The sequence below is a fragment of the Aricia agestis genome, chromosome 12, assembly GCF_905147365.1.
Source record: "Aricia agestis chromosome 12, ilAriAges1.1, whole genome shotgun sequence".
NCBI classification, from domain to species: domain Eukaryota; kingdom Metazoa; phylum Arthropoda; class Insecta; order Lepidoptera; family Lycaenidae; genus Aricia; species Aricia agestis.
The window spans coordinates 4,408,316-4,430,062 of record NC_056417.1 but is presented as its reverse complement, the minus strand read 5'-3'; the positions used below and the strand labels follow the sequence as shown (position 1 = coordinate 4,430,062).

At 36.5% G+C, this 21,747-nt stretch overlaps 1 protein-coding gene across 7 annotated transcripts; it reads left to right on the top strand.

Moving 5' to 3' along the window:
• The first annotated feature begins 211 nt into the window (after window positions 1-211).
• Window positions 212-20,297, top strand: LOC121732288 (protein CLEC16A homolog). Of its 7 annotated transcripts, XM_042122124.1 has the most exons (18): window positions 212-635; window positions 1,019-1,158; window positions 1,353-1,501; window positions 2,705-2,847; window positions 3,107-3,211; window positions 3,978-5,023; window positions 5,588-5,590; window positions 6,024-6,209; window positions 6,715-6,898; window positions 7,559-7,685; window positions 8,250-8,388; window positions 11,796-11,956; window positions 12,301-12,450; window positions 12,775-12,904; window positions 13,574-13,676; window positions 17,040-17,166; window positions 18,536-18,563; window positions 19,975-20,055. In XM_042122124.1, exons 1-17 carry the CDS (start codon window positions 433-435, stop codon window positions 18,542-18,544), a joined length of 3,105 nt encoding a protein of 1,034 aa, XP_041978058.1. In that variant the 5' UTR covers window positions 212-432; the 3' UTR covers window positions 18,545-18,563; window positions 19,975-20,055. The 7 variants fall into 7 exon arrangements, with proteins under 7 accessions (XP_041978058.1, XP_041978056.1, XP_041978055.1 ...); XM_042122122.1 differs by lacking the exon at window positions 18,536-18,563 and having other exon boundaries at window positions 3,107-3,193; window positions 19,975-20,297; XM_042122121.1 differs by lacking the exon at window positions 18,536-18,563 and having other exon boundaries at window positions 13,580-13,676; window positions 19,975-20,297.
• Window positions 20,298-21,747: the final 1,450 nt, after the last annotated feature.

Genomic DNA, 21,747 nt, shown 5'->3' with positions numbered 1-21,747 from the left:
ATTTTATCATAGATTTATTCTGATTTTTTATTTCTGATTATTTTGATCAATAAAAATTTCAGTCCTTCAGACTTAGGAAGAATTCCATACAAGTCATAACTTTCATAAACAACTTGTAAAAAAAACTATCTGTCACTTTGACTTTGACAGTTGTTTAATTGTCATATGTCAAATTGTCAATGATAAATACATATTTTTCCGATGATGAACACAGGTGTGAAAAATATAAATATTCGAAGTTTTAATATAATGGGCCATCGAAAGACGATTTTAGTGAAGCATTAATAAACAGTAATTTCTCTTATAAATAATGTGTGACGGAATATAAATATATTTACAACCTACGAAAAAAGATGACGAACATAGTGCATTAAATTAAGACGTTTAGGTGCGCCGTGTTTTAATTACCAAATAATATCGTGAACGAGCACAATGTTTCGAAGTAGAAGCTGGTTTGGGGGTGGATGGGGTCGTCCCAAGAATCCCCATTCATTAGAAAGATTAAAATACCTTCATAACATACTCTGTAAGAACACAACAGTTTCTGAGAGCAATCGAGGGATTTTGGTAGAATCACTACGTTGTATCGCAGAGATTCTGATTTGGGGTGATCAAAATGATAGCTCAGTATTTGAGTAAGTATGAGACAATTTTTTTCTTAAGTTGAAATACTTACCAGCTTGTTTTTGGCAAGGCTTAAAAAATTATAACTTATAATGTGTGCAACCTTGACTTTATTAGCACATAAATGAACATTCTTATTGCTGCTCATTGCTTTTTATAAAGTTTTTTATTTAAAACAATGTGTTCCCTGTGATTTTGCCTGGCAAAGCACATTTTTTAATCTACTTAATAAATTTTATTGGGACACAACTTGTATGTCATGTTCCCGGACCCAAAGTATCTCCATACCAAATTTTATTATAATTAGTTCAGTAATTTAAGAGTAAAGATGCAACAGAAAGACAAAATTATTTTAAAAACAATCTAATATATTAGGAATTATTTATGTTTACAGTTTTTTCTTGGAGAAGAATATGCTGTCATATTTCTTGAGAATAATGAGACAAAAATGTGGTGGATCTTCCTATGTGTGTGTACAGTTGCTACAAACACTTAACATTTTGTTTGAAAACATAAGAAATGAGACGTCTCTATGTGAGTAGCTTTTTAGTTGTTTTATTTACCTATTTTATTTGAATATCTTATTAGAATCATAAAACAAAATCTTATGAGATTTAAATTGAAACTTAAAACTTACCTGTAAATAAATACTTAACAGTCTTGACATCTAGCATAAGTTAATATGTAATAATATTTACTAGCAACTTTGATGTTATTATTATTTTCAGATTATTTGTTGAGCAATAATCATGTTAATAGTATAATTGTACACAAGTTTGATGTTTCCGATGAGGAAGTAATGGCCTACTACATTTCCTTTCTAAAGACCCTCAGCTTAAAACTAAATAATCACACTATACACTTTTTCTACAATGAGGTGAGTATTTACTATAATTTATGCTAATATTTAAACATAATTTAAGGTTTTGTTTACCAGAGGCATGGTTAAACTTAAAGTTATGGTCAAAGTTATGGTTATAGCTATGAATAATAAAAACTAAGGAAAAGTAACTCCGTCAAAAAACATGCTCCACAATTATACTTGTCCAAAAGTGTACCTTAGGTACACATTTTAATACATTTGCAATATTTAGGTGACCTTGAGCGGTACTAGGCTGACGTTACATGACAGATCAAAAGGAACCAAAACGGTAATAGTATGGGAGTTATGATTCCTTAGTTTTTGTTATTCATAGGGTTATAGTTAAGGCCAATTTCACTTTAACCTTAACTTTGACCACAGAATTTGACAGAAGATGTTGCTGGTCCGACAAGGCTTTATAAGAATGTGGGCAGGCGGCGCTGCTGGTAAATGAGAACTGTCAAAAGTGGCGTTTTTGTATGATGACAGTGTTAGTTCCTTTCATCGCTACATGCATTTAAAGCCTTGTCGAGCTCTATGGTTATGGTTAAATATGGCGTCTTGATGGCGTCTATTTTTAACTTTAACCAAAGATTTGACATTTTGCATTGTAGTTACAGTTATAGTTAAAGTAAGTTGGTGCAACCTACCTACATGTTTAAATTAATAAATTCTGTTGTAAACAATGAGATAGTGACACACATGTCATAATTAACTATTAGGAATGACTATAAATAAGTATCTAAACCTTTTATCAAGGCCATTAATGAAATTGTTGCACAATAATATAACACTCTTAATAGAACCATTATAGCTAGTCTTGCATGTATCATGTTTTGTATACTTATTGTAAAGACACAAGTTGCATCTGAGCAAAACGCGACAACTGCAGACGACATGTCGTCGCGACATGTCTCCTATGTATTTCTATGATATATCCTCCGCAGCTAGCGACATTTATTCATAGAAATACATAGAACCAGTAGTGTCGCGACGAAACGTCGACTGCAGTTGCTGCATGTCGCTCGGTTCCAACTTGTACCTTAAAGTCAAAACATTGCATACGAGCAAAAGCCCGCGGCTTCGCTCACGTTAAGAAGTATTATTATGTACAAACTTTCATCCCCTATTTGAACCCCTTTGGGTTGGAATTTATTATTTATCTTTATTATTTCTTTTCTAAAACTTAAACTACAAAATGATTGTTACACATTCCAGCATACAAAAGATTTTCCTCTATACACAGAGGCTATTAAGTTCTTTAACCATCCTGAATCCATGGTTCGAATAGCGGTACGGACACTCACATTGAATGTGTATAGAGTGCAAGATGCAAGCATGCTAAGGTTCATAAGAGACAGGTATGATAGGCTTTTTTCTTTACTTATTTTTTTAATTTAATATTTTTTTACCGTAGCAGGAAAATATTTTAATGCATTGTTCAAGTGCGTGCATATTATGTGTGTATACATTTTTTGGCAAGTCTACAACCTGAAAGCATAAAAAGCGTCATTAAAGTTTTAGTCACCAAAGAGACAAACAGTAATAAAAGTTTTAACATTTCTATCTATTTGTAAACTAGAAATAAATATTAATTCTTATTAAGTGTTTCTATTTCAGAACTGCAGCACCATACTTCAGTAACTTAGTCTGGTTCATTGGGAAACATATTTTGGAGTTGGATGCCTGTGTCAGAAATGATGCTGAGTATGTGTTTTTCTTCTGGTAACTTTTAAAATCATTAACATAGCCATACTCAAACTTAATAAGCGTTAAAAACGATCAAAACGTTCAAAATTTTGAGCGTTTTTAACGCGGGGATTGTGTGTTCCTCGGAGACCTAAAAAGGCCTCCACGAGCGATAAATACATTGTTTTGAAATTTTCATGGAGAAAAAGACATTCTTTTTTCCCGGCCAGTCGGTTAAAATGTTACTTTTTAAAAAGCCTTCACCAAAGAAGTTTATGAACTGCCGTAACGAAATGAACAAACTAGGTGATTAGGTCAAGATGTTCTTGAGTTTGCCAGTGTCTTTTCTCATCAAGGTTTTCGTAATTGAACCTTACCTAGTACACAAAAGATACACATTAAATTGTAATACCAGAGCAGCACGATGTAGCTCGAAATTCGAAGTTTTGCCGAAATCCCGTCGCGTCTCTTCTCCACAATATTTAAACTATAATTTCTAGAGATGTTCAAAGAAGCCGACTAATCGACCGACTAGTCGGCCAACCGATCATGGTTTCAGATGTTTTCGTAACAAATAATAGTAAAATAATAAAAAGCCGAGTCGGCGCTATTGACGACTATTCGCCGACTACAAAAGTGGCCGGATAGTCAACTTTACCGACTAGTTGGCACATCTGTAATAATTTCATATCACAATAATAATTATTAGTCCGAGTTCTTTTTTCTTTGCCACATCAAATATTTTGGTATAATTAAAAGCAGAATTTATACCAAAAATACTTTTAATTTTTTTATCTTTCAGCCATCAATCTCAACAGAAGTTAGATGACTTAGTCGCTGAACATCTAGATCACTTACATTACATCAACGACATACTCTGCCTCAATATACCGGACCTAAATGATGTCCTAACAGAGCATCTACTGCACAAACTGTTAATACCTCTGTACATTTACTCCTTGACTGAGTCTAGAAGACCCGTGACGTCATCACCCTATAACAGAGATCATCTACAGAGTATAGAGGCGATAACTCGAAATCTAGAAGCGATATTGACCGGCAAATCTGCGGATACGTCCAGATTAAACTATCCCATACAAAGGGTTGATTCAGAAGACGAAAAACCATCAGTATCGTGCGTGGTCGCTCTATTTTTACTGTCACAAGTATTTCTTATAATAACTCACGGGCCCATAGTCCATGCGTTGGCCTGGATAATCATCCAAAGCGACATGTCAATTTTCGAAGATGGAGCCTCGAAGGTTCTAGACGTGTACATGTTAAACGCGAAATCCAATGTCAAATTGGAGTTCAGTAAGCCACAGATGAGCTTAGAGAAGGCTCTAGAAAATACCTCATGTTCAGAAAGAGATTATACTACTCCGGAATACTCTGGTCCGAAGACCTTTGGTTACGATACAGACCAGTCGAGTTGTGATTTAGATCCAGAGTTGGTTTCCACATCTCTCCCTTCCACATCTCATATCAGTGAATCATCCAGTGTTGCTCATGACTCCACAGAAGACCTAGTGACTCAAATCCATCCGAAGCCAAAAGAAAACATGCCGGATTCTCCCCTACCGGACTCCGGAGTCGACTCCAGTTCTTCAAAAACTCTATCGGATCTAAATAATATAACTGATGAAGAGAAACAGAAGTTACTTAAGGTTGTGCCCGGTACGTCGACCGAACGTACTATGAGCTTAGAGAATATGATAGAAAGTCAATCGAAGGATATTGAGAAGAGGCCGTTCTTAAAGACTGTATTGGACTCATTAGATTGCAGCGAAAACGACTATAAGGCGTTGTTCGCACTGTGCTTGTTGTATGCGCTGATCAACAATAAAGGTATGCTTACACTGCTTCTATATCTTATATCTTTAAACGAGCAATTCTTGTATATATCTCGGGATCGGCTCCAACGATTTTCATGAAATTTAGTATATAGGGGGTTTCGGGGGCGACAAATCGATCTAGCTAGGAATCATTTTCAGAAAATGTCATTTTATTCGTGTTTTATCGAATACCGAGCAAAGCTCGTCAAATAGCTAGTTATTATTTATATTAAACAAGTTTTTTTCATATTATAAATTGAAATCTATTTTTTTTAATGAAATAGAGGATAACAATAAGGTTGAGAGTTGGGACTATACGCGCTGTTTATAACTATAATGTGCATGTGAATAAATTAGTTCTTCACGATTATACATTAAAAGGTATACTTATAGGTAATGTCTACAATACTTAGCCAATAGAACACACAAATTACCGTTATTATTATCATTAACCGTAAACATGCATGCTATTATCACATTTCCGTGGTTATTATATAGGTAATATTGTTTGTTTATAATAACGTAATGAACTAATTAATAATCTTTTTTCTCATTACGGCCTGACCTGGGTTATCAGTTGGTAAGATATTTCTGTTCTGTTACGCTTTTTGCTAGCCGACATTATGTAAATAGTGAGATATTATAATACTAAAATGTTATGTGTTAGAATAATCTAACTATTTAACATTGTACCCTTATAAAATGGTACAATGTTAAATAATATGAATTATGATGCATACTTGGTTCCTAATGTTTTTTCTAAAATATTTCCCAATTTTTAACCACTTTTCACAAGGAGGAGGTGCCTCAATTCGGCTGTTACATATTTGTTACTTTTTTATCTCAACTCTTATTATAATTAAACACGTTAATTTCCCCCTTACTAAATTATTATACGGGACATGATTTTATGTGTGTTTGTCTTTTATGTTATTTTTGAAAGACAGCTCAATTTTGTGAAACTTCTCTAAATATCTTTGTCAGGATTATAATTGAAATATAATACATTACAGGCGTAAGTCCAGAGCTCCTAGAAATACTGCTAAGCTCTGATGAGTCGAGTGCTAAAGACAAGGAGAGTTCTGAGAGCCAGGACTCGAGCGAAGCCAGCGAGACTCCTAAGAAACGATACACGGAGAGTTTCAACGAGCTACTCATATCCAAGCTAATAGCTATCGCTAACCTTTGTTGTAAACCTAGTAAGTTCAATCATATTATCTATATAAATAAAAACGAATTTAAAATTTTGTTAGTCTCGCGAAAAGTCAAAAACGGCAGAACCAATTTGGCTGATTTTAGTCTTGAAATTTTTGTGAATGTCCAGGGAAGGTTTGTATTAAGTAAGCTATATGAAGCTTACCGGGTCATCTAGTAAATAATAAACTGAAATATTTTGATTTTTGTTGCCTATTCAAATAATAAGCAGAAAATGGTCCTGCTTATTATTTGAAAAATGTAAAAGGTCTGAGAAATTGCCAACAGTTTTTTTTTTTCACTAATGAAATAACATTGTAGCATGCCAAACAGTTCAGGTCTTGAGTCTCGTCTATCGAGTTTTCTAAAACTGGTGACACTAAGCAACATCCTCATGACAATATTTGAAATTATATCACTTGATTCATATTCCCACGTTGTATATGGTAAGACAATAATTGTTTGCCGGATTAGCTAGTATCATAATAATATATTGTTTTTCTCGTGCAGCGTCAAAAGTCCGTCTAGTGACGTGCGAGCTGAGCATACGTCTGCTGCGCGCGGCAATGTGTAGCGGGCGGGCGGTGCGGGCGCGCGACGTCGCCGCGGCGGACGCCTTACGGGCGCGCGCCGCAGCACTCGCCAGAAACTTCTACAAGTGTGACGACATATTCCTGGACATGTTTGAAGACGAGTGAGTATATTCTACAGTGTCGAAAAATGTTGTATCAGCACAGCGTAAGCTGCTACGAGTATGTATAGGTCAATGGTCAAATGTCTCTCTATCCTGCGACCAGACTTAGTTTGTGGGAATTTGTGTAAACTCCAAAGTAAGTTCTTCCGACCGAGCGGAGTCCACTATAGTGCGCGCGGAACTAGTTGGTCGTGCCTTAGGTAGGGACGGGGGTGAGGGGGCGGGTTGCTCGCTGTTCGCAACGCACATGAGATTAGACAGTGACCACCAATCTCGAGATATCGTGAACAATAATTATTCAAGTATTGAAAATTGAAAATAATAAATTAAAAACAATTGATCAGTTTTATATTCTAAACTATTGACATCGGCAATCCGTTTTTAAAAAAACGTACGCACTTTGAATATTATTTCCTTAGATTATCTTTTTATCAGCGAACTCATCTTGCTATTGCAATAAATTGTGCGTTTTGTCTAAACTAGCCAGAACAGTCAAAATCAAGCGCCCCCGCCTCTCCGTCCCACCGCTCACATGATGATCATGAACATGATCCTAAGGCGCGGCCAACTAGTTCCGCGCGCGCTATAATGTTGTATTATAATTATTCAGAAACTTAAGCGATTCAGGACTCCAGTCCTTTACAAGTTTATAATTTCCAGGTATTGCGAGATGAGCAAGAAGCCGCTGAACGTGGAATGGCTGTGCATGGATGCGGCGATCCTGCTGCCCCCCACCAAGACACCAATGTCCGGCATCGCCTTCGAGAAACGACTGCCTAGCGGAGAGGTATGGTATCTATGCTATCCATACTAATATTATAAATACGAAAGTGTGTCTGAATGTCTGTTACCTCTTCACGCCCAAACCGCTGAACTTATTTCGCTGAAATTTGGTATCTAGATACTTTGAGTCCCGGGAAAGGACATAGGACGCTTTTTATCCAGGAAAAATGTACGGTTCCTTCGCAATAAATGAATCTTGGCGTAACGGAGTTACGGGCGTCATCTAGTGTCTTCTAAAGGTGCTGGTCGGCAGCGGGCTACACGCGACACTGCAGACGACGTGTCGTCGCGACACTGCTGGTTTCTATGTATTTCTATGAATAAGTGTCGCTAGCTTCGTTTCGCTAGCTGCGGAAGGTGAGAAATACATAGTAACCAAAACTGTCGCGACGACACGTCGTCTGCATTGTCGCGTATCGCTCGGTTCCAACTTGTACCTTAAAGCTGCGCGTCCATTGGGTCAGAATCGGAGCGTACGGTGCGGACTGTGTTGATGTGCGTTGCCGTAACGCAGCTATGCATACAATGCGTTATTTCATACTAAACATGCAATGTAATGGACTTACAGATGGAGCGTGCACGTCGCGCCATACGCACGTTCTTCCTCATCCGCGCGGCGTACCTGGCGCTGGCGGGCAAACCCGAGACGCAGCTGCCACTCACCAACCCCGCGCCGTTCGAGCGAGTTGGCGACGTTTTGGACCTCAGTGAGTATATTATAGTCATTTACAAGGATATATCACAAGATGGAGCGAGCACTTCGCGCCATACGCACGTTCTTCGTCGTCGTCGTCGTCGTTCGCCCCAAAGGAAGATTATCCGCCTTAGTAAAATATTTTATTTTATTTATTTATCAAATACAGTAACAGGCTACAGACTATAAATAACGTAGAATATTTTTGAACACTATAACTTACATCAATCTGCATTCCAATTCTAACTGTATACAGCTCTTTAAAACTAAATATTTTATTACATGTTACACAATTATTGTTATCCGCTACATATTGTATGCCCGTTGAGACCGAAGCCCACAGACGTCATTTCTGCATTTGTTCAGTATTTGTATATGTCTTGCCGTCGCGTTCTCAGAAACTTATAGGGCGAATCGGGATTGTGCGCTGTTTCGTTCGTTAGATTGTCATTTTCAATGTGTTGTTCTGGGTAAAATTGACGCTTAATTTGCGATAAATTTTGTTCTTCGTATTCATTTAGACACAGAGTAACTCGGGTGATAATAGACAAAAATAGTAGTCGTAAGAAGCAAGTGACTTGACTGACTGTGAGCTAGTTGGTACTGTAACGCGCAATATTAGAGAGAAAAACATTTTTTTTAATATACGTACCCGGGCAATGATATTCTATGTTACTAACGTAACTAGATTGGAAGTTTACGGTAGCAACGCGTTGCCACTTCAAAGATGCCTGCAGGCATATCTCACATACATAATGACATAACGAATATATGACTTGACATTGTCTTTTGAACAAAAAAGTGGTTACGCATTTCTGAGAATCTTTTGTAAGACATTGCTACTCTAGTATTTTAGAAACTCAATGTACCCGGGCATTTTCAAAAAAACATGTACCCTTGCAAAATATGCCTATATTTTTTAAGGTAATTTATTTACCTTTATTTGAATCTCATAGACAAGGAAAAATATTGAACTAATGGAATAAGTGAAAAAGAACGCCGAAAACGTTATATTATTCTGATATTATTGAAACAAAATCGAATTTTCGACGAAACAGATTCCGTTGTGTGACTAAATGTAAAATATAATTTAATACAAAAAATACAGCAATAAATGGATTTCTTCATTTATTTAATGTAGTGAAATGCTTATTTAATTGTTTATTAAAAAAAATATAGATAATTTCAAGGATCAACAAGAGTAGCAATTATTTTTAATCCATAGTGTGACTCTGTGACCTACCCACTAGGTTATTTTTCAGTTTTTTACATAAGTAAGTAATATTTAACATATTTAAAGAAGTTTTTATAACACAAAAACCTTTTATTTAAACATTTTTATTGTTGCACTACTTATAAAAGTAAAAAATTATTTGATTTCATCGGTTTAACTTCATTAATTAGAGGGACGAACATCTCATAATCATAAAGATGTGTTCACATGTCTACGAATTCCTAAGTTATTATAAATCTGCAAATATCAATGACACAAAATTATTTTCAACTTTACTGATAGAAAAGTAGTCGAAATAAAATCAAAGTTATTTAAAAAATAAAACTTTTAGGTACTTAAATTTAAATAGTATATTTGTTATTGTTAAGGAAAGGCGACGCCTTGATAATTTGGTTGTAGCGATATCGATTTTTCTCAGCAATGACTAAAGCTAAGAAATTGAAGTTCATTGTCAGTATTCATCATGTCTTTGTCTTTGATTTACCCATAGCATAACACGATTGGTCAACTTTTATAACACAGAATAATCAATCAAAAAGACCTGTGTAAAAAAGGGATTCCTATTTTTCCAACGTGTGAGAGTGATTTAAGCTTCCAAAATTTGTACATGGATTGGTTCAAGCATGCACTTTAATTTGACCATAGCTTATATGAAATGTCTTTATGGTTTTTAAATAACGCGACAAAAACTATTTTGTCGCTTACGCCCTTTCCATTTTTTGCTGTTCCATTGCTTGTTTTCTGTGAGAGGCCGGGCCGGCCTTTCATAGAAAACTAGCAATCTAAAACATATCCAAAACGGTTTCTTACTTTAACGCGGCGTCACCTTAACACATAAGTGACATAAGTAATAAAAAATATATTTGTACGTTAATCGTACCAGTTTAAAAATCTCCAATTTTCTTAATAAAATCTGTAAATAAAAAAATAATTTATTTAAAATGTGCACTAAGCCTTATGCTTTCCGCCTGTTGTGACTTGTCCGTTCCATTATAGGTGACCATACGAAAAGTCACAAATCGGAAGTCACATAATATTTTCTTTTACTTTTAAAGTGTTTGTAAATAACCGATAATAGTTATCACAATTTCATTTTTTATACTAAATACTAAGCTAATTTTGCAACGTGTCAACAGTAATAACAGTTGGAGAAAGTATAATAATGCTTACAAAATATGGTCACTTATCTGAACAAAGAAACCGTTCCTGAAGAACTGTCCAACCTGCATCCGCGTCTTGTAGCAGATTTTTAACTACTAAATTCAAATTGGAGTTTCTTTTTTTTATGAAATAAGGGGGCAAACGAGCAAACGGGTCACCTGATGGAGAGCAACTTCCGTCGCCCATGGACACTCGCAGCATCAGAAGAGCTGCAAGTGCGTTGCCGGCCTTTTAAGATGGAACAGGGTAATAGGGGAGGGTAAGGATGGGAAGGGAAGGGAATAGGGTAGGGGATTGGGCCTCCGGTAAACTCACTCACTCGGCGAAACACAGCGCAAGCGCTGTTTCACGCCGGTTTTCTGAGAGAACGTGGTATTTCTCCGGTCGAGCCGGCCCATTCGTACCGAAGCCAGGCTCTCCCACGTATAAATATAGTGCTATCATTTAGTGCCGAAAATATTTTTATAGTATGTTTATAAAACAAAAAAAAAAAAACGGTCACTAAACAGAACATTCCGGTCGGGTTGTTTTTTCATGATTATAATTTTAATTAATTTGTAGTTAAATTATGTTAGATTTTTCAATAACAATTAACAACACATTCAATTGATACATTAAATATTTAGGAATCTAAAATATGTTTTTAAGCAACTTACTTTAAGAAAAAAAAAATAGTTATTAAAGATTTTGTTACAACTTCCGGGAAGGGGACAGGTGAATTTAATAGTTTTCGGTACTTAAAAACCCTTATAAATCTCATACTAAATAAAATTTTATACAAACGTGAATTTATTTTAATAAAAGAAAACTTGTTTTTGCTACTACATTAAAATTACAAAATGTTAGTATGTAATTTTTTACAATTAATCTGTAGCGAAGTCAAGGGACAAGGTAAAAACCAGGGGTACACATTTTTTTTGAAAATGCCCACCCCTGGCTTTTCACGCCAAAACGTGGGTATCCACAATACATTTTTATACATAACCCACCTCACGACCGTTACTTTAACTTGTTTTTTTTCACAGACGACTCTGATCTCATCTCGTGCGACATAATCCAGAAGGACGGGACGTGGCAGCACCGGTTTTTGGCGGTAGACAGCATCCAGATCATATTGGTGGAGCCTGACAAGCAACGACTGGGGTGGGGCGTCGCTAAATTGGTTGGAAGTCTGCAGGATTTAGAGGTATAGCATGAGAGCCAGTCCACCCGGCGCGTTGCGTCGACGCAGCGCTGCCGTTTGACGCATAGCCGGCCACACGGCCGCTGCGTCATCGCAGCGTTATTACGAAGCAGTCTTAACGTCTACACCCCCTCCCGCTTCGTCTCGGGATGAAGATTTTCACATACATTATTATCTGTCACACTCTTCTTTCAATTGAAGTTTAATCATATTTAATGTATCCGAGTACGACCGTTAATGTAAAATCGTTATGTGAGAAAGAGATGTATTTTGTTAATAACTTTTAATCGCCCTTATAAGTTCTTGTCTGTGACATTTATCAACATTGTCTATACACTTTTTTTTAGATCCAAGGTGACAAGGAGGATCCTCGTTGCCTGCACCTCACAGTACACAAGCCGCGCGCCGGCGCCGCGCCGCGCACCGTTCTACTGCGTGCGAAGTTCAAGTTCGACGATCACATCCGCAGCATGGCGGCTAAACAGCGCCTTACTAAGGTGATGGTGACGATTGATAGTTATGGTGATGATGAGGAGATTATGACAATTATGGTGATGATGATGACGATTTCCGAAAGTCCTGGGACGGCAACGCTGACTTTTATTACATATCTACAAATTTTTGTCATACTTAGCGAACCTGTCAAATTTTAAGTTTTGACGGTTTGCCAATAACTTGTAGTTTGCAAGAATAATGAAAGAGACTGTAATATTATGCATTTTGTAATATCTGTATCCCTTTGCACTATCGGAAAATGTGTAAAAAAATAATTTTAAACTGACTAAGGAGTTGCTACCAATATAGTTCTCCTGCTCTCTCAGGGGCGTACGAAGGCGCGTCAGAAGAAGATGCAGCAGATCGGGCGGCTGTTGGAGGTGGCGGGGGTTTCGGCGCCGCTCCCCGCGCCCCGTGCCGCGCCGCTCTTCGCCCGCCCCGCGCTGCGTCGGAAAGGTACGAATGAGAGAGACAGAGCGTGCATCTGTCTCTCTCGGAGATACTATATAAGGTAAGGTGCAGCAGATCGGGTGGCTGCTGGCGGGGGTGTCAGCGCCGCTCCGCAGGGAGCGGCACTCGTGAAACGACGCCGCGTCGTGGTACGACATGACGTCGTATCGTGTTTTTCTGTCCCGGCCCTTCGCCCGCCCAGCGCTGCGCCGGAAAGGTACGACATACGAGTGAGAGAGACAGAGTGTGCGTTTGTCTCTCGGAGACGTCTTGCCTCGCGCCTCTGTTAGCGCACCCCGCGCAGCGCCAGAAAGGTACGACTGAGTGAGAGAGACAAAGCATGCGTTTGTCTCTCTCGGGGATGCTACATGGCGCGGTGAGATGCAGCAGATCGGGCGGCTGCTGGACATGGTGGGTAATGGTACTAGTGAAAGAAGCACAGTGATAGTATGTCTATCTCTTTCGACAATGCACTGAAACGCTATAGAAGTTCCTGTGACTTTTGGTGCCGCGCTAATAATAATATTAGAACAATGTTTGTCTAATATGTTGAAAAAGACGCTTGATAGAACGGGATAAATCATTATGTATACTGTGTCCTTTGTGTAACTATTTTTATTCCTAATTAGGTATAACTGATACTATCAAGTGTTATATAAAATAACGTTATTTCTGGTATAGATGGCGATGACGGTGACAGAAGACTGCGGCGGCCGAGCGGGCACGTGCTGAAAGATGGTGTAGTGGTCTACCGGGAAAGAACTACTAGTAGAGAGAGGTGTGTATGGTTTTATATGGTTTTCTTTTGGTTAAACATAAATCACCTTGATTTTTAAGCAACCTTTGTGAAAATAAATGAAGATGTGAACGGAAGAACCATATAAGTTTTAACTAAAATTTTAAAACATAAGGACAAATACTTATTTTATCCCTTTTAATTTAACACCATCTGAGTTGTTGACCATTGCTTCCGATGAGTTAACATCGGCTAATCTTGCGAACCAATATTTTACGAGTATAGGTTCTGAACTAGCTAACAAAATTCCTAGTAACATTCCACTCCCTATTTCAACTGTTTTAGATGACTTGGTACCACCCTCTGATTCATTTGTTATACACGGTGTGTCAGAGGATGAAGTTAACAGACTCTTACTTAATCTCAAAGAGGACTCAGGACCAGGATGGGATGGCATCCCGATAAAGGCATTAAAAAGCATAACCGAAACTATTGTTCCTCCTCTCACTAGACTGTTTAACCAATGTTTGGAAGATGGTGTGTTTCCTGGGGTTTTTAAGAAGTCTGTGATTGTCCCCATTCACAAGGATGGCAAAAGGGACTGTATTGGCAATTATCGCCCAATATCAATTCTTTCACCACTGTCAAAGATTTTTGAAAAAATTATTAACACTAGATTGGTAGCCTACTTGGAGAAAAATAACTTGCTCTCTAATAACCAATTTGGTTTCAGACGCAAAAAATCAGCCGAGGAAGCTGTAAATTTATTTGTTGAATTTGTTGCTGGTAAATTGGACAGTGGTGAAAAATGTCTAACAATCTTCCTAGATTTGGCGAAGGCATTTGATACAGTCCCTTTTGCTAAACTTCTAAATACCCTGGAGAGGCTTGGTTTACGAGGAAATCAACTGTCCCTTATAGCTGACTACCTCACAAACCGTACACAGTGTACTAAGATTGGTAGCACTATGAGCTCAGACTTACCAGTAACATGCGGAATCCCACAAGGAAGTGTACTGGGACCTACCTTGTTTCTCTGCTACATTAATAACTTGTGTAAATTAAGATTACCAAACTGTATGATTACATGCTATGCCGATGATACTGCATTGACTTTTTGTGGTAAAACATGGACTGATGTGTACAATAAGGCACAATTTGGGTTAGACATGGTTGGAAGATGGCTTGCAAATCACCAATTAACTCTTAATTCGTCAAAAACGAAATTCATTCCATTTGGTATAAAAAAATCCTCGCTGCCGCAAGAGCATAACTATTTTAAGCTTATAGTCCATAATTGTGTTCCCCAATCTGATTCACCGTGTGACTGTAGCCAAATCGAAAGGACAGAAAATATAAGATACCTGGGTGTGATTATAGATCACAAAATGAATTTTGCTGAACACATAAATAAATTGGCTATCAAAATTCGTCGTCTTACTTACATATTTAAGCGCCTCCGTTATGTAGCCAATAATAATTTGTTAAGATATGTGTATACAAGTCTCTGCCAATCTATAATAACTTATGGTATCACCGCATGGGGTGGTGCACCCAAAAGTCTCATGATAAATGTTGAAAGGGCGCAAAGGCTAATTCTAAAAATTTCCTTTTTCAAACCAATTTTAACTCCCACTAAAGAACTGTATGAGCTCTGTGATGTCCTTACAGTTCGGCAACTCTTTGTGCTCTACTCCATCATGTGTACACATAAGAATACTCCCTATGACCAGCATAATCCTGTACTTTCTGAAAGAAGGCATTATCGAATTTGTAATGTCCCATCAACACACACATACTTTGCACGAAGATTTTCCTCTTATATAGGTAGAAAGCTATATAATATAGCAAATAAGAAATATAATATATATCCTTTACCTTGCAACAAAGTTAAATACATATTATTAGTAAAGTGGCTAAAATCGTTAAACTATGATGAGACCGAGAATCTCTTGGTAAGGACAGAGTAGGACTATTGGTATTGTAACTGCAATTTCTACTATCTTTGCACCCTAGCAGTAGTATAACTGATCCCAAGACTTCTGTCGTAGGGCTAGGGTGTTGTAGCATTTGGCATACTTCTTGTACATCAAAGACGACAAACTTTCACTTTGTCACAATGCCGTATTTAATTATACCCCAGTGCACCCCAGCAGTTTTTTTTTTCCAACTGATCCCAAGACATTAGTCGTAGGGCTGTGGTGTAGGGAGTTAACTTAATAGATATACTGAATAATAATAAAATAATAATAAATAAACACACACACACACACACACACACACACACACACACACACACACACACACACACACACACGCACGCACGCACGCACGCACGCACGCACGCACGCACGCACGCACATAAACACACACGCACACACACACACACAATTTATGATTAGATATCATTAGAAGATGCTCTCACAACTAGTGACTTACTTAAAATATAAATGATGTTAGACACGATTTAATACCTTCTGAGGGGGGGCCTGGTGACCCCTTGACACAGGGCAACCTAGTAAGGGCACCAGTCTCCTACTATAATTTTTAACTAAGCATCATAATGATTGTATATGTGTTTTTTGTATTGTGGGAGAAATTAATAAAGATTTTTGATTTTGATTTTGAATTTAAAATTATTATTCGGCCTCAAAGCCTCCATTTATGCAAAAATGGCATTTTTTTAACTGTTACTTACCTAGTTTTTCCACTCACGTTTTCAAATGTTTAAGACATCAAACGTATGTTAAACTTAGTTTATGATAAAATCAATCTGTGTTTTAAGATCAATACTAAGTGTTGATATTATGTGATAAACGAATAAAATTTAAATGAACATGCTTGTACTACAATGTTATGATTCTTTACAGGAAAAGTGTTATATTAAGGAAGGGACTTAGATGGGTATTTTTACGATGAGGAATGATGGTGGTCTTTATTATTAAGGATGAAACGACGGATATCTTTAAAATTTAAGACGAAACCGACGGAAAATTTTAGACAAAACAATGGAATTATTATAGAAAACCTTTCCTAATTTAGACGTGGGAGAGCCATGCTTCGGCATGAATGGGCCGGCTCGACCGGAGAAATACCATGTTCTCAAAGAAAACCGGCGTAAAAAAAGCGCTTGCGCTGTGTTTCGCCGAGTGAGTGAGTTTACCGGAGGCCCAATCCCCTACTCTATTCCCTTCCCTACCCTCCCCTGTTCCCTTACCTTCCCAAATCGGCCGGCAACGCACCTGCAGCTCTTCTAATGCTGCGAGTGTCCATGGGCGACGGAAGTTGCTTTCCATCAGGTGACCCGTTTGCTCGTTTGCCCCCATTATTTCATAAAAAAAAAAGTTTGTCTTTTTAACTCATTTTCACCCTATAACTCCAAGCTAACCTCGTTGTACATTACAGTAGCGTGTCCCGCAGCAGCGGTTCCCGCGACGGTTCGCCGCGCGCGCGCTCCGAGGAGATCCCGATGGAGGACATCCGCCGGACCTCCGGCCTCGCCGCCGCCATACCCTCTACTAGCGTGCAGAAGGTACGGTATACACGGGCTGATAGTCCTTATTCATAGTTGCGCTAAAGATTAACTGTATTGTAAACGTGAATAATTACTAAAAATATTTACAAATGCAGCGAACAAATTCAAGGTCTGCTTTTCTACGTCGTTGAAGTTCTATCGTACGTGTAAATAATTTTTGGCTATGTGTACATTTTAATGCCATTCGTTATAAAATCTAAAGACACATAAATTTAGCCAATCAGGAAGACGTATCGGCCAATAAAAACTCGTGAAATAGTTGAATAGTAAATCTGTATTAGTATGGTGTCTGTAACAGTGAACTCTGTTTAAGGTGACGACGCGTTAAAGTAAAAAAACATGTGGGATATGTTTTAGATTAGATTGCTTGTTTTCTATGAAGCGACAAAAAAAACATAATGCATTTCATATAAGCTATGGGCAAATTATAGCGTATGCTTGAACCAATCTATGTACAAATTTTGGAAGCCTTAATCACTTTCCTCTGTTGGCAAAATAGGAATTCCTTTTTTTGCAGAGGACTTTTTGATTGATTATTCTGTGTTATAAAAGTTGACCAATCGTCTTATGCTATGGGTAATTCAAAGACAAAGACATGATGAATACTGACGATGAACTATAATATAACTTAGCTTTAGTCATTGCTGAGAAAAATCGATATCGCTACAGCCAAATTATCAAGGCGTCGCCTTAAGGAACACATACACACCCTAAAGTATTATCACTTAGCTTTGTTACACCATGTATAAAATTATACCAAATTTCTTTCTGCTTAAAAATTGCTATTTTAGACATCCGTGGTGTTAGAGATACAACTTCAAAGATTCTGGCATATTATTAGTAACTATGACGTTTCTAGTAATATGCCAGAATATTGAATAATATGCCAGAACGAGCAACGTTGAATAGTTATATTATGCTGCGTAAATATTTTCATTAGTAAGATTCAGCCATTTTGATTTATTGTTTTTGGGCAACCAAATTATTAATGCAATAAAAAGCAATTGATAATTATTATTGATATGCATGTCTGTTTTGGTGTTTATGTGGTGTCTGTATCATTTGACATTTACATCACTGACCTCTATTACACAAGTACGCTGGACTTATGATACCCACCTGCTTTTTGTGCCTATTTGAAGCGGAATCAGCGCCCCCGATGCGGGGGAAGAGAACTAAATCTGACGTAACTTGCAAATGGCTGCTTAATCGTTATTGGTTGTCATCACTAGTATTAGTTCCAAGTACTTGTATAATGGAGGTCAGTGCATTTACATACTTGCCTAAGTAATAATCATTTTAACCTATGGCGTAGGTTGTATTAAGTAACAATATTTGTATTCTATCTCTAGTGTACGTTTTACAGAAACTATGAAGCGGTGCTGGATAGTGAGGTAAAATATAATAACTCCGCCGAAAATAGAACTTTTGAGACTGTGTAATAAATAATAATAATTAATTTTTATAACATTTTGATGTTACTTTTTAAAGTAAGTGCCGATTTTTAGTAAGTAAGTATGTAGTTTTTGCCCTAAGGGTTAAGGCCGATCCTATTATGTCAGTCCGTCTGTCTCCAAGCTGTATCTCGAGAACTTTACAAAAATGTTGTAAGTACTTATGTATTTTTATTTCCGCTAAAACAAAGAATACAAAAACAAATTAAAATAAATATTTAAATAGGTTTCCATACAACAATTGCAATTTTTTAGCTGATATCAATAGAATATCGAGCAAAAAGCGCAAAAATTCTGTATATTATATTTTATTTGATTATTATTTTTTTGTTTTAATACTTTGTTACAGAAATATTCAATATCAATTTTGAAATGTCTCAATAGTTCTATTTACTACGATCATGGTATCACTAATGCTTAAGCATCCACATAACATCATATACCTCACTAAACAGCATCGACCATACAGCTTACACTGCTTTATATATTCGGACGCACTTGTGTATTAACCCCACAAAAATTTTGGTGCTGAGTTATAAATGCAATCTTGTGAAATGATCTAGAGAACAAGACTGCATTCATAAATATATTTTTTTGTGAGATGATATACAAGTGCTTAACTCCGTCCTTTTATAATATGATGAATTTAATCTGCTTTTAAATAAAAACAAAATATGTTTCACTGTCAAAACCTTACCTAATATGCTGTCAATATCTTGTGCTTAGAAAATAGAATTTTTGTGATACATTCCAGTATTTTGAACTCTTTAAAAAATATAGAAAATATAAAATAGTTTCTGTCACCAGAAGTTGCATTTAAAATTAACAAATCATATGCATGTTAAATTAAAATAGTGTTAGTTGTTTTGAATTTAACGCTTTAAAGGCAAGTACTGTGTCGTTTATTTTATTTGTCAAAGCTTTTTGGGTCTTTAAAATATATTAATAATTTTTGTACTCATTTTGCTGTAAGTATATTATTATTCTTTATTTTGCCGACTGGCGCCATGAGTGGACGAAGTGGTTAACTAACATTTTACAACATAAGATAAATCAATTACTTTTTCCTTTATAATTGAAACAAAATATCTTGCAACTTACATAATATTATACAAAGAATTCACATACTTTTATTTCAAATAATTTTCCCGTTATAATTTCCCCTAAAACCTCAATTTATGCAAAAAACGTCAGTTTTCAAATTGATAGTTACCCACTTCATCCACTCGTGTCTTCAAATAAGAAAAACAAAAGAAACAACATAATATTTAACTCACTTTAACCCAAACTGGCGCAAGTGGAGCTACGACTTAGCAAGAAGGTATACTATTATTTTGTATTTACATTTCAGAATGTACCCAGTTCCTTCCAAATGATGAAGAAGAATTCCTCAGAGGAAACGTCATTTATCTCCAGCGACCCGAAGAAACGGAAAGGAATCGTAGAGACTATTTGATATTAGCTTAAACCAGCAATAATTTTAGAAAGAAACTAAAATGCTCGCATCGAAATACCATCCTATACAAGTGTAACGAAACAAAGTAATAATACATTAGGATGCTAGTCCCCTGTATAGTTCACTGTGAAAGTAGCAGCGCTAAAAGCTTTTTTGTTTGGACAAATTAATAACTCTGAGGTGGTTTTTTTTGCCCATACAAAAAAATGACTCTTTCAACGCTGCATTTTCACATTAAACTCTATACAGGGGACACATACACAGTACAGACCCTCAAGTATTATTGTTTTGTTTTGTTACATTCTGTACAATGATAGCTCTCACACATTTAACCCCTTAAATCTACTCCAGTTACAATCTTATAAATGTAGCTAGGGAAAAAATTGTAAGACCGATGTAAGTATGACAACTGTAAAATACACCTTGGTGAGAATTTCGTGACACTTCCATATTATGGTATTTCGATGGCTGTGTGATAGTTGAGATTAAGTTTATTTAGTCTGTGCAATAATAATAATTTTTAATTGACTCGGTTTAAAACGTGCATTACACAACTTCATTATCCAAAATTAAAACAAAAAAAAAACAAATTGTGCAAACTTTCATACAGCTCGACAATAGGAACTAACGCTGCCATCACACGAAAACGTCATTTTTGACAGTTTTTGACAGTCAACAGTTTACGAGCAGCGCCACCGCCCACGTTCATTTAAAGTCTTGTCGCACTGTAAACACAATTTTTGATAAACTTTTTGACAGTTTGCAGTTGTGACAATCTATGAAATTTTTAAAGCTTGCACAATTCCTATAGTTTGCACGATTATCACATGTAATTAATGACTTATTGCCAAGTTTCTGAGGTTATTTTTGACCTGTGAATCAGCCTTCTTGAATTGGTCAATACTTCGATGTTAGTCAATCAAAGGCTGTAAGTGAATATAAATATTATAAACTTCAGTAAAAAAAGTGAGCAATAAAGAGTATTCCTTCGTTAAATACGTCGACGTGGTGTGCGAATGAAATTGACTTATTGTTAGGTATATTTATATTATGTTATGTCATAATGATATTTTGTGATTCGTTGACTGTGTTGTGACTAGTATTTTCTTTTTTAAAAGTGATCACGGCGTTTTTGCATTGTAATCTTTTGTCTTTGTCAGGCATATTGAAAACCTCACGTGATAAAAAAGACAGTATACTTCCAAAAGTTATACGCTGCGTAAATACGTCACACAGGTGTTATAGTTAAAGACGTGAGTGGAAGAATCAGATAACTGACATTTTATAACAATGTAATATTTAAAATTCTTCTTTTTTCCCTTATAATTTGAACAAACCTTGTAACTTACCTACTTTATCATCTGGCTAGTGTGTCTGACTACACGCAAAATTCAAGGATTTTTTTCAAATTTTTTTGCCGGCCATAGCCTCCATTTATGCAAAAAAAAAAAACGATATTTTTATTTGTTACTTACCTGCTTCATCCACTAACGTATTCTTTATTATTAAGTAAAGAACTAAAAAACTCCCTTTGGATGAGCGTGGACGAGCGTCGCGCTGGCTGCAACGCTAATAAATGAAAACGTCGTGCGTACACTAAGAAAGTATTTAAAAACCATTGAATTCTCTTGTGTTTTTTATTTTTATATTATTTTAAAGTTATGACAC

What these genes read in the sequence shown, in the direction of transcription:
- LOC121732288 (XM_042122118.1), top strand. Translation starts at nt 433, where the DNA reads ATGTTTCGAAGTAGAAGCTGGTTTGGGGGTGGATGGGGTCGTCCCAAG. An exon ending in TAACCTTTGTTGTAAACCTA is followed by an intron (nt 6,210 to 6,714) that starts GTAAGTTCAATC and finishes TTTCTCGTGCAG; the next exon opens with CGTCAAAAGTCCGTCTAGTG. An exon ending in AACGACTGCCTAGCGGAGAG is followed by an intron (nt 7,686 to 8,249) that starts GTATGGTATCTA and finishes ATGGACTTACAG; the next exon opens with ATGGAGCGTGCACGTCGCGC.